At 42.1% G+C, this 12,158-nt stretch overlaps 5 protein-coding genes across 5 annotated transcripts; 2 read left to right on the top strand and 3 right to left on the bottom strand.

Annotated features, from left to right (window-relative positions):
• The first annotated feature begins 702 nt into the window (after positions 1-702).
• On the top strand, positions 703-1,593 carry LOC131263219 (transmembrane protein 223). The gene is made up of 2 exons (XM_058265386.1): positions 703-1,144; positions 1,218-1,593. The coding sequence occupies exons 1-2, from the start codon at positions 736-738 to the stop codon at positions 1,511-1,513; spliced, it is 705 nt and encodes a 234-aa protein (XP_058121369.1). The 5' UTR covers positions 703-735; the 3' UTR covers positions 1,514-1,593.
• Positions 1,555-1,964, bottom strand: LOC131263220 (H/ACA ribonucleoprotein complex subunit 3). Its single transcript, XM_058265387.1, has 2 exons — positions 1,823-1,964; positions 1,555-1,764 (listed from the first exon to the last, which is right to left on the bottom strand). Exons 1-2 carry the CDS (start codon positions 1,874-1,876, stop codon positions 1,624-1,626), a joined length of 195 nt encoding a protein of 64 aa, XP_058121370.1. The 5' UTR covers positions 1,877-1,964; the 3' UTR covers positions 1,555-1,623.
• Positions 1,965-3,505: 1,541 nt separating this feature from the next.
• Positions 3,506-5,680, bottom strand: LOC131263948 (transmembrane protein 170B). The gene has a single exon (XM_058266234.1). The coding sequence runs from the start codon at positions 5,678-5,680 to the stop codon at positions 5,153-5,155; it is 528 nt and encodes a 175-aa protein (XP_058122217.1). The 3' UTR covers positions 3,506-5,152.
• A 136-nt stretch (positions 5,681-5,816) lies between these two features.
• LOC131267183 (uncharacterized) lies at positions 5,817-7,359 on the bottom strand. Its single transcript, XM_058269978.1, has 2 exons — positions 6,551-7,359; positions 5,817-6,314 (listed from the first exon to the last, which is right to left on the bottom strand). Exons 1-2 carry the CDS (start codon positions 6,596-6,598, stop codon positions 5,829-5,831), a joined length of 534 nt encoding a protein of 177 aa, XP_058125961.1. The 5' UTR covers positions 6,599-7,359; the 3' UTR covers positions 5,817-5,828.
• Positions 7,360-7,745: 386 nt separating this feature from the next.
• Positions 7,746-9,199, top strand: LOC131263442 (craniofacial development protein 1). The gene is made up of 2 exons (XM_058265643.1): positions 7,746-7,915; positions 8,042-9,199. The coding sequence occupies exon 2, from the start codon at positions 8,051-8,053 to the stop codon at positions 8,879-8,881; it is 831 nt and encodes a 276-aa protein (XP_058121626.1). The 5' UTR covers positions 7,746-7,915; positions 8,042-8,050; the 3' UTR covers positions 8,882-9,199.
• Positions 9,200-12,158: the final 2,959 nt, after the last annotated feature.

Raw genomic sequence — 12,158 nt, 5'->3', positions numbered from 1 at the left:
TTTTGAAGTTAAACTTTGTTGTTTTTTATTCATGAACAGTTTAAAAACTTTATACTTCTACACAAATGTTCAATATGTTCACTTACAAAAATGCTCCTGCAATAAGTAAGCGCATGCACACTTTAACACACTTTAAATAAAGAAAAACTTAACCCCACTTTACGTGGGACTATGCGGCAAGGTACAGTATAACGTCGATTATGCAAGGTGTTTGAGACCCGGAGTACCCCGGATAATCTAATTCCACGGGTAACCGGGCCTTCAAACAAATGCATGTCAGATATTCGTTTGTAGGAAAGAGTTTAGTTTAGAAGGAATATACACAAAACATATCAATATTAATTATTACATTTAAAAAAGTTAAATTACTTTATACACAACTTTAATTAAAAATTACGTAGTTTGATTTTAAAATGTTGAAATTTGTCAAATTAACTTGTTTGGGCCCAAAGTAATTCCTGTAGCAACAATTTTTACCAATCAATGTCGTGAAAAGTTCAAGATAGTTACACATTTGTCAGTACCACGGATAGTCCGACCTCAGACAATCGATGTTGCACTGTTCAAAATGACTCAGATAGAATATTTTTGACCAATTGGCTACTGCAGCGCACCCATGGTGCAGCGTTCTGACGGATAAATCAAAACAAAAACAAACCGTACCGAATCCTCAAATGCGGTTAGGTAATTGTTTATTCAGTTGTTTTGAGTGAAATTGTTTAAAAAGAATAAAAAATGATCCTGAGATTATTTGGATCGTTGGGAAAATCTTGCAGTACACCGATTTCTTCTATTTTACGCTCTGTTCCGAAGAGTTCGGCCCGTTCGACAGTCACAAATTCGGCCCGTTCGACATGCCGGTTGCATTCGACACAAACTGCAACACGCGTTTACGATATAAATACCAAAGTTCCCAAGGATGTGATGTTGTTCAAATACGAAAATCCACGATTTTTCAAAGTACTGAACATTTTTGCTGTTTCGCAGTTTCTTTTCTGGGGTTATCTGTGCCATTTCTCATACACTACGCTTAAAGATGCCCCTGTTGACGAAACAAGTACTGAGAGTTTGCCATGGTATAAGCGAATCAATCTAGGAGAAAACAAGTATCGCAACAGTATCGCTATAATGTGCTTCTGCATAGGTATGGATGGATATTAACAATAACGACAACAACGAAAACTTTACATTAAATTAACTTTTTCTGTTCCACGCAGGTTACGGTGTTTTGTTTGCATCCTGGATGTTCACGCTACGTTCCGTGCGCTATTTGGTGCTGCGAAAGGGTGGAAGCGAAGTGAGCGTAGTTACTTATGCACCCTTCGGAACGAACCGAATAATGGACGTTCCGCTGAAATATGTCTCAGCACAGGAGTCCCGGGAGGCAGCCCGCGTCACTGTTCCTATAAAGATCAAGAATCGGGCTCTCTTCTACGTACTTGATATGCGTGGCGAGTTTACAAATGCGAAACTGTATGACTACACCGTAGGATTGAGTAGGAAACTTAAGTAATCAATTTGTATCTAAAGAAAAAGAAAACAAGCAAATTTAGTTCACCATAGTTCAAGGTCGGTAAAGTATATTTCTTAATAATGACATGGAATTCCGTTACATCCGAATGATCAGTAAATCGGTTCTGGCTTTTGTGTCAGCAACAGCCCAAAGCGCTTCTTGATGATGATGCGATGGCGGGAGTACTTATCCTCTGGCGAGAACCGTGCCGGGTGAGCCGATTGTGTGGGACTGCCGGCGTTGTTGTGTTTCTGTGAAAAGCGAAGTCGGTTAAACACAAATTCTCAGCAAAAGTTTTTAGTTTCATACCTTCAATGTGTAGACACGTTCGCCGTTTTCTTTTAAATCGTACATAAGATACATTTTGGTAAGGTTTTCTGGGGATTATAGAAAATCAGCGTGGTTCTGTGTTGATCTTTTGAGAAGCACGTTGTTTGTGAGTGATGATAGATACTAGTGTTGGCAATATCGGGATTCGGAAGACTCGTCCCTTGACGGTTCCTAAAGGATTGGAACCGACGGATTCGGATCAGATATGATTCGCTAGGTTGGATCAACAGACGGGGTAGGTTCATCCCGAACAATTCGCATTGATTTCATTAGAAAATTCCCTTAACACGTTGCGTACCAAGCGTTTTAGCACAATTTTTAGTACATTTTTTTTAATTACAATTTATTCATAATATTTGTTAAACCGATTGTTTTCGAAGGCCAAGCAAAAACTTAGCTTCCCAAAAAAATTATATAAAATATTAAAATAATTTTTATGTTGCATTTTCATTTATTTATGGGTCAAACACTTTTTAGAACTAGAACTGCTGTCACCCATATTTGGGTGACACGGTACGGAACGTGTTAACACGTTCATTGCCAAGCGTTTTTAGCACACTTTTTTATGAAATTTGTTTATATAATGTATAAAACCGACAGTTTTCTAAGGCTAAGCAAAGACTTAGCTAGCCAAAGAATTAGTTTTTAATATTAGTATAATTTATTTATTGTATTTTACTTAACACGTTGCGTACCGCGTCACCCAAATATGGGTGACAGCAGTTTTAGTACAAAAAAGTTTTTGACCTATAAATAAATGAAAATGCAACATAAAAATTATTGTAATATTTTATATAAATATTTTGGGAAGCTACGTTTTTGCTTGGCCTTCGAAAACAATCGGTTTAACAAATATTATAAACAAATTGTAATTAGAAAAATTGTACTAAAAATTGTGCTAAAACGCTTGGTACGCAACGTGTTAATGGACAAAAAGTTTTTAGAACTAATGACAGCAGGCTGTGTCCCTGTACTAAATTAGCCATTTCTTACATATTTTTCAAGAAAAGCCAGAGAAGACTGCCATTTAGTCTCGTGCTGTTTCAATTTACTGAGAAGAGGATAGTGTATTTTTCTGATTTTTTAAGTAAATCATTAAATTAATTCAACAAATCATAGAAATAATGCATACGCATGATATGACGGATAGGGATTGGAATTCAGAGATTCGGATTTAACGCCGGATTTGATCCGAGTTCCTTAAGGAATTTGATTTTCCCACCACTTATAGAAACGCTTGACGTTTCTTTGTCGACAAAGTTGTACTAAAAACATTTTTGATAAAATTTGTTCATAAAGTGTACTAAATCAACCGGTTTCGAAAATCAAGCGAAGACTTAACTTTCCAAAAGATACATACTGGTATTTAATATAGCCTATAACTATATTAGCGTAGTGCCCTGATGAAGATTTCTGATGCCATCTGCGGAACGGGAGACATGGCACTCAACAAGTGATATGTTATTTTTTCAAACATCGCCGATGAATTTCCGTTCGGAAGGAAAACCTTATGATATCAGTTTCATGAGTTTTTGAATTGATTCAGTTTATTTTCATATTTTACCCTCCTGCACCCGCATTATGCTGCTATCGTTACCGCTTAAAACTTAAAAACTAGTACTGTCTACCAAAGCTACGGAAAATGAAATAAACCATAGTGCATCCAATAAAAAAACATTTTACGATACATAATCCGAAATTATCCTGCAAACCCATTTTCTCAGCTAAAACTACCGAACGAAACTATACAACGTGGGTTTTCGTCTCTCTAGACTTAAATATCCGTTGCTTTACGACATAAAACATTGATCTAAAAAGAAGAAATACAACAGAAAGTGGCTAGACGAACCAGAAGTTAACACATTAAACTGTTCTAAAAGAGGATTATTGAGGCCGAACTCAAAAATAACGTCTTATTTCGTTAAAATCCTAGTCCTTTTTAAAACGAAATATGATCTCTGTAAGAAATGCTTCGCTTGTGATGCAACTTGTTTCATCTTTGGTAGAGAAGAACTTTTTTCCAATTGGTAGTCGAACTATAACAAAAAATGCTGCACCACGGTGGAAGTATGGCGCGTAAAAATTAAACAAAAGAAGCCGACAAATAAATACTCCCTTCCCACCAGACAGGTGGAAAACATTCGCATATCTTTAGTATTGTATATCTAGCATGTTTGACTTAAGATATTGGATCACTATGTCTCGATTCGTTTTTTTTGTCTGCTCTTTCTCCTCTTGTCGTAGATTACTAATAATTGTGACTAAGTATTGTTTTGCTCTATTCGAAGCTGCTGAAATGGAAAGCACACACATGGAACACACATACCATTCCTTGCGATTATGTCGTCCTTAAACGCTCGCAGCGATTCCGGGCGCAATGTTATCGCACGAGTTTCGTCCTTCGTTGGCAAATCACATGTTTTCTGCCGCTTTGTATTGGCTTATCTTTCGATACCTGTTTATGGATGATACCGGGCTACGATTATCGATAGCTGGGCTCGCTCTCTCGAGCCTTCCCCACAAAATCATGACGCTTCACTTCCCGTGCGTCATGCGGTCCCTTGTTACTTGGTAAATTAGTTTACGTTTGCTTTGTTTCCCTTTCCTTGTTTTTACAGCTTACGACCATCGTTAACCTATGCCTATTGGTTTTTCTAAGTATGAATGATTGTGCCTCCCAGTTTCCTCCCGGGATGGTAAATGTTTCTTATTGGGTTTACTTTTGTTTTGCCTAGCTTATATTCGAAAATAAAGAAATAATACAAAACCAAAATAAAATTGCCTTATCCGAATCGTCCTTGGCTGGAACACTTGTTTAGAACGCAGTTTCTCTCCCTATCAGACGTGCTCATGTTACCCCTAAGCTCTTCGGCACAAACTAATAAGAATGAGGGCAGTTTTTTTTGGTTTGACGTGCCCTAACCTACTGCGAACAGGTGATGTATTGTGATGTGTATCGTTTCCCTTCCTTCCTTCCTACTTCAATTTTCCCTAATGTGTGCTGATACCGTTTCTACAGCAATTTCTGATTTAGTTTAGATATTTTCCTTCTTCTGTTCACGCAGTTAACCGAAACTAACAGGGGTACTTTTCTTTCTTTTCCTACCGCAAACTATCTCTACCACTTGCGCTCAATATCACAATCGCACCACCATGGGCTTCGCAAAATACCAGTCTTCCGAGCGAACTTTCTCCAGCAACGGCAGCGCAGCCAAACCAAGCCAGAGAGTGACAGATACGAAGGACTGGATACCGTTGGGGGGCAGAGGGACAAAGGGTGTCGAAAGTGTCCGCCAGCGCGCGTAAGAACTACAGCGTCGCAAGAATGCGCGTAAACCCGAAGCAAGCGGACACGATCGTCTGACCGACGCCCCAGATCATCGCGACGATCGGGGACATCTGGAAGCTGGACGCTCGATGTACAAAGGCAATGACGGTACTGCTGACGACGCCACCGGTCGCCGGCGACAGGACGCCCATCACGAATATGAAGATGGAAAAAAAGCGCCCGAATTTGTGCTTCCGCAGCGTCACGAACGCGATCACGGCGGCGCACGTGTGCACGAAGATGGAGGAGAAGAGTGCCCACAGGAAAATGTGGTACCACATCTCCACGAAAGTTGCAAGCGAGGACGTACCGACCCCCCGCAGGCCAATCACATTCGCTATCGTGTCCAGCCCCGAGGAGTGGCCACCTTCCTGGCCATTCAACATCGCTGGTGTGCTTGGTACCTTCGGCCGTACGATCCTTTGCGGTACGCGCGACTTAGTGGCTGGATATTTTTTTCTCGCTTGATTCTTTTCGATTCGGTGCGTTGCAGTACAATCACGATACATTCATCGTAGGACGAGGACCAGACGAAAACTATCGGAAACTATCAAACAGTGGGCAAAGTTGCCTCCTTTCATGCAGCGACAAACAGATTCAAAACTATACTGCACTGTGATGAATTCGCAGCGTCCACCAAATTCAGCAATCCTAAATCTACAACCACTCAGCCCGGTTTCTCAATTCACGATGGCACCGATAGGTAGGGATTAGGTGCAAAGAACGATGTTCGATGGAAACAACAATCTGGTCGCTGAACTTCTTATTTTCTCCTCGCACCGCTTTCTTTGTCGCTCTCGATCGATGGCCTAAGATTTGACGTTCGTTGCGGGCTCTTCCACCGGGTAGTGCTAATGCTACGGTGCTATTGTCTAGTAGAGAATATTCTGCCGAGGCGATTGAAATTGACGTATGCTTCTTAAGCGTCGAATGGGATGTCCGCGACGACACTCCCTCCGATGGTTTCAAATGAATGGGCGCGGAAGTTGTCCTCAGCCACGGTGTCAACAAAGATAGACTGTTACCGTTATGGTCCCGTACGGCAATAGATGACGCGACCGGAACGACGTGAGAAGCTGTTGCTGATAATGGTCGCAGCAGATAGTGCGATAGTAACGCACCACTGTGCACCATTGTGTGATTCTGGAAAAAAAACGGATGGAGGATGATAGAAGTTTCATTATTTAATGCAATTAGAACTTGGTGGTGGCACAGAAAATGCAAAGGAGTAGTGCACAGCATGCTCTGATATTTCAACCAATTCGACACACCTAGGTGCTGGAGTTTCTAATTCATCCAAGTGTGCAAGTCTTTGGAGAATTTTAGCATGCACTCAGAAATATTGGAGTATTTATGGTGGCCTAATAACCAAATTATACCTTTGTATCAGTATGTAGGTCGGCTTCGGTATCTTCCATAGGCGTCATCCGTTGAATGCTCCATTTATTATTGCCAGATGACTAACACGACGATGGTTTTAGTAAACGGGATTGGAAGAACGAGAATAGGGCTCTCTAATGTCCCTAGCTTATTTTTGTTGGCGCTTGGCGAGGAACTTTGATGACGATCACGGATAGCACGGTCACACACTAATAATTTGTAGTTTTGCGCAGTAGTGGCGGGAGTCACTTTTGTTACCTTGTCGGGTTTTAGTGCTCTTTTTACACTTCCTTGCGACACACTGGCCTTTATGGAGCACTAATTACATACCCTTCCCCGTAAACCTCCGGTAACAATGAATGTTGCTGTTTCTACTGCTCCACCCAAAGACTCATCCGTGCTTTAAAACCTTTCACTTTCCAATCGATCCATTCGAACCCCCAAACTAGTTTCTTTTGCTTTAGACGGTGAGCTCGTCTTCGCAGTTGATTTTCTTCGGGTAAATCTGCATATCTCGTCAGATCATGCACACGGGGTTTGATTTACCGTAGATCGTATTGGCGACCTTTGCACTGTGTATTTTTCACCACCTTGAAGGCCAAACAGAAAAAAAACATGTAGGGATCTCCTCAAAACACCGAAGGCATCGAACAGCACGTCATGTAGGCGGAGTACTTTGTTACGGTACTGTGAATGATGGCGCGGCAAGCAATAGAATGGGCAATGTATCAGAGTCACCGAAAGGCCATTGACGATTTAATTAAAAACAGACAAAATATGTTGGTTGATCGACAAACTAACGAAAATCCTGAATACTCTGCTCGTCGCTGACAGGAAAGTGGTTTGTTTTTGGGATGTGAAAACTAGTGTGGCGAGGTAGGAGCTGGATTGTATGGATCACTCCGATCCCTAGTTGAATGTGAATCGCTTTTAATAAATCGGGATTCATCGTGGATAAGAAGTAGGAACTTAAAACAAATAGACTTTAGACGTTCAAACGAATGAGCTTGTTCAACTACATTATATATAGTAATTTTAAAGAAACACTGACCTGTTTTCTTACTTCCTGGTTGTTCATGCTTGACTGTACAGTCGATTGATAATCGACTAAATGCCGCTGTAAAAAATATTCGATCAAATCGTTCCGACGTTGACAGATGTCAATCTCAAACGACCAACTTTTTTTGTCAAACTTAGCTTCTTCGTAGTCCTGATTAATCGAGGTGATTCTAGATTTATCAACCCCTGCAAGTGTTAGCTCGTAATCCGGTGGAATCCTGTAAACCCTTCCACTGCCAAACGCCGAATAAAAAGATTGCAACGGTGAGCAGCTGCAGGGCCATAATTTTTCATTAATAACAAAGGTATGCAATAGCAAGTGAATGCCGAATCGGAGATGCGAAGCAGGTTGCTCGTGTAAAATCTTATTGGAAGGAAATTTCATTCATCATTGTGCTCAACTGTTCTGATAATTCATTCATGCGTTTTAGTTTGCCGGCATGAACCAAGAAGATTACCCTAGCGACAGTGATGCTAGTGACGAGGACTTCCGCCCAGACAAAGAGGAATCCAATACCGGAAGTGAATCGGGTTCGGAGGATGATGAGGTTCCGGAAAATAACGAAGAAAGTAAAGGAACTAAGCGTAAGCGTAAAGGCAGCACAGTACGAGCAAAGAAAGTAAAAGCTGCCAGTAAGGCAGCTGAAGAAACAAACGAGAATAATGTCGATGAACTGGACGAAGAGGAAGAGAAACGAAGGACAGATGCACTATGGGCAAGTTTTCTTGGTGGTGACACCAACGCCAAAGAAAGTTCAACTAGCAGCAAAAGCAACAGCATTTCCGGTGGCACTAGTTCTAAGAAAGAGGAGTTGAAAACAAAACAGACCGTCAAACCGTCCCCTACATTAAATTCCAAACCCCAAGAGAAGGAAAAACCCACAGTGGCCCAGCTGTTCGAGTTTGCCGGCGAGCAGGTAGTTGTATCGGACGAAGGCAGTAAATCCGACAGTCCTGCCGATGCCGAGAAAGCGACCAGCAGGCCGGCAGTGTCTGCAGTGTCCAGCTTTCCACGAAGAAGTGGTAGCAGTGGCGGTGGTCTGGGAGCAGTATTAAATCAAATAAATAAGAAAAATAAGTTAACCACGTTGGAGAAAACGAAACTCGATTGGACTAGTTTCAAGCAAAACGAAGGTATTGCGGAAGAGCTACAAACGCACAATAAGGGAAAGGATGGGTTCCTGGAGCGCCGAGACTTTCTCGAGCGTACGGACCTACGTCAGTTTGAAATTGAAAAATCGTTTCGGCAAACGAAACGAAGTAACCGATAATGATGATGCTTTTAAATCCAGCCTCCCGCAAGTGAAGCTCAGAATCATGTTCGCCGATGCGATTGAACGTAACATATTATTTCACCCTCGTAACATACCACTTATGCATAATGGAACATTTTTAAGATAAGCTAGCCTACGAATTCAATCTTAACTCGTAATTATATGACAATGAATGTACCGAAGCACTCAGCCTACAAAGTAAATAATAAAGAAATACAATTTTAATATAGCGAGTTTCTTTTTTATGCTCCATCGAAGAGACATGCTGCTTAAGAAATATCTCGAATATTATGACGTTGTTTTATTTAGCTATTTACTTATTTCAGTTAGGATGGTCTGGTCCTCTAAAAATGAATCCTGTTTTACATTCTGAACATACATACTGAAAGGATATGAAAATGAATCCGTTTGAGAAATATTTTGTTCAATACCACATCAACATTTACAATATTATTTTGTAAAGTTAATTTCAAGTTCAAATAAAATTTGTTATATTTAAAAGTTTCATCTATAAATAATATTTATTATTTACTATTCCCATTGACCATTATTTAGTAAAATATGTTTGATTGTAAACGCACGTAAGCAATTTAAGGATCCAAATAAGATTGTAAGCAAAATTCTAATGTTGTTTACTCATAGACTACGATGACTTTGGTTTTCCAAATGCCGTGCAAATGTTCAAATAAACAAACCACAAACAAGACACCCATCTTCAGTACCATATCTTTTGCGCTCCGTGGAATAATATTTCCCCCTTCGAATTGATTGGCTGGTGTTTTGATTTTGATAACGTTCCCGTGCAATTAGCAGCACCGGCTCACAATTACACCTTACGCCAACCGGTTGATGTGTGGTAAATGGTAGGCGGCAACGGTCATATGATACAATGGCGCGAAATATCTGTTCAAACGCTTCGCACAAATAGGTCACAAACAACAACAACTTCCGTCCAAAAAAATAACAATAAAACAACAATAAGGGTGAAGCTTAATCCGAGGTCGCTTTTTGAACCATTTTTGATAATCGTCCGATAAGCTCAGTCGGTTTTCTTCCCAGCGCCAGATAAGCTTCATAGAAGAGTTTCCTCGCTGAACAACAGAACCCCGGGAACGCTTGCTATGCGCATGATAGCACGTGTTACCTAACCAAATCGCGAAGCAACACATAAAAGTTTGTGTCGCTTAGAATGTTTTATGACCTATACGCTATGCAACTTTCTTTTTTGGAAGGTTAAGCGATACGGCTGTCGTCAAGAGTGCGTCAAGTGGTTTATCATCTGATGCATATTCCATATTTATCATTTACTTTCAGGAGGCAAGACAATGAGAAGCTGGAAGCGAAGAGTAAAACCGTTCGGTGCAATTGACTGACAACGTGCTGTCAATCAGCGTGCTGTGTGTTTCTTTTTTTTCAGCGTCTCCTGCTAATTTTGTCGACAACAACGACGATGTTCGCTTCTTCCTTTATTTGATGGAAAACGATCGGAAAATGAACCACAAACGAGAGTAAGCTACGTTTGAAAGTCTTTCAAAAATGATCATTTAGATATTGTAAATTTTGAATCCTTAGCGATCGCATACAAAGATCACGCCACACATTTTTTCAAAGGCTGGTATTTCGGCTTCGGAGGAAAATTGTGTAATGGTTTTTGCCATTTACGTCATAAATAATTTCGTCATTTACTTTCGACATATTCCTACAACAAAAGCATAGTGTCATTATCAAAATGGATGTCATATGATGAATGCTTTTAATTTCCCCAGATTTTCGATCGGTCGTTCTTAGGACTCGCATGCCCTACCGAGGAATTTCCAAGAAAGTAAACATAGCCGGTTTTGACAAACCGGTTTTCGGCGGAATCACCGAACTGGTCGAGCCAAACTTTTGTTATGGTTTACACTATCAGGATTCCCTTCACAAGAGAATATGCATGCAACATAATGGGAAGAAAATGATCGTACCGGAAGGCGTGCTGGGGGAAGGTGAATTCGCTTATCTCGGTTGAGCTTCGCACACAGGCACAGGACCTCGCGGGTGGACTATGCGCCGCCAAGACGCCAGTGAGGGTGTGCGTCCGCGCGCACATTTAAAGAGCCCACTGCACATGAGTCACCCGCGCGTCGTAAACTATGTGTGGCTCGCGAGGTCGCGTGCACACACATGGGGCATCGGGGGAGGGGCGCGAGGGACGTACGGACACAACAACGGGCCGGCCCGAAAAAAGGTCGCGCGAGGAGCCGATAGACTCGAGATCCCCTGCGGAGTTTCCTTTTGTTGTTGACGTCGTCCAGTGGGATGTTGCCGCTGACGGGCGCACACGACCACAGAGGCGTGTGCGACGGACGCGATTGGACGCAACCTGGAGGTGCGTCCAACCTGCCTCGGTGGTGGTGGTGATTGCAAAGGGCTTCAGCGAGACGTCGTCGGTCGTCAGTCGCTGATAAGCGGACCGTCTGATGCGATCTCGAAAGGTGCGGCGCGAGGCTCGGCTCGGAAGGCGAGCGAGACGGAACGACCGCGAGTGCGCGGCCCCGATGGAGGCGCCACGCGAGAGCTGGACGCGCGGCGCGGAGGCTATCTGGAGTTGTGCAAAACGAGAGAGACGTTAAATTACCCCACCGTCCGGGCATGTGGCTTCAGTCGTTGAACGAGAGTCGCGAAGAGATCACATCGGGAAAAACAAATCGGAATTTGTGCGCTTGAGATTGCCTTGCAGACAGGGACTGCGTAAATAGCACTTGAAGAAAAGGATTCACAATAAAAAGTACTTCTCATTGAGCATCCCAAAGTGACTTAAGTGCCAGCTTTTCGAACGCGTTTCTTCAAGAGTACCCAGCTACCGGAGGGCGCGATAAGTCGGTGGGGGATTTCTAGAGGATTCTACTGAGGTAAGCTTTTAATTCCCGAGATGAGTTCGTTATCATCCCCTTCCCAAGCCTTATGCCGAGTACAAGTATGTAAAAAGAAAAGGGAAAACTGCCCTGCCCTGGGAAAGCACAAGCCAGACCCACGTGAAGAGTGTCCCATGATGAGAGGGATGTTGTTTTTCTGTTTTCGCCTTTGCTCCTCGGCGTGAAAGTGTCGACCATTTGTGTCGGCCGCAGCCACGGAATGCAGCAGATGTGCAGCACAATGCAATCGGCTCACCACGAGCCATCATGGAAACCGAAACACACACATGTTGTAAAACGGTTTCTAGTTCCAGAATTTTAAATCAAAACTGTTTTCGAAATCTATGGAGTAGAAAAGGAAGCGCTGTATTTGAGGTTTG

This window comes from Anopheles coustani, chromosome 2 (genome assembly GCF_943734705.1).
Source record: "Anopheles coustani chromosome 2, idAnoCousDA_361_x.2, whole genome shotgun sequence".
NCBI classification, from domain to species: domain Eukaryota; kingdom Metazoa; phylum Arthropoda; class Insecta; order Diptera; family Culicidae; genus Anopheles; species Anopheles coustani.
The sequence above is the reverse complement of the archived record's forward strand: the minus strand, read 5'-3'. Positions and strand labels throughout refer to the sequence as shown.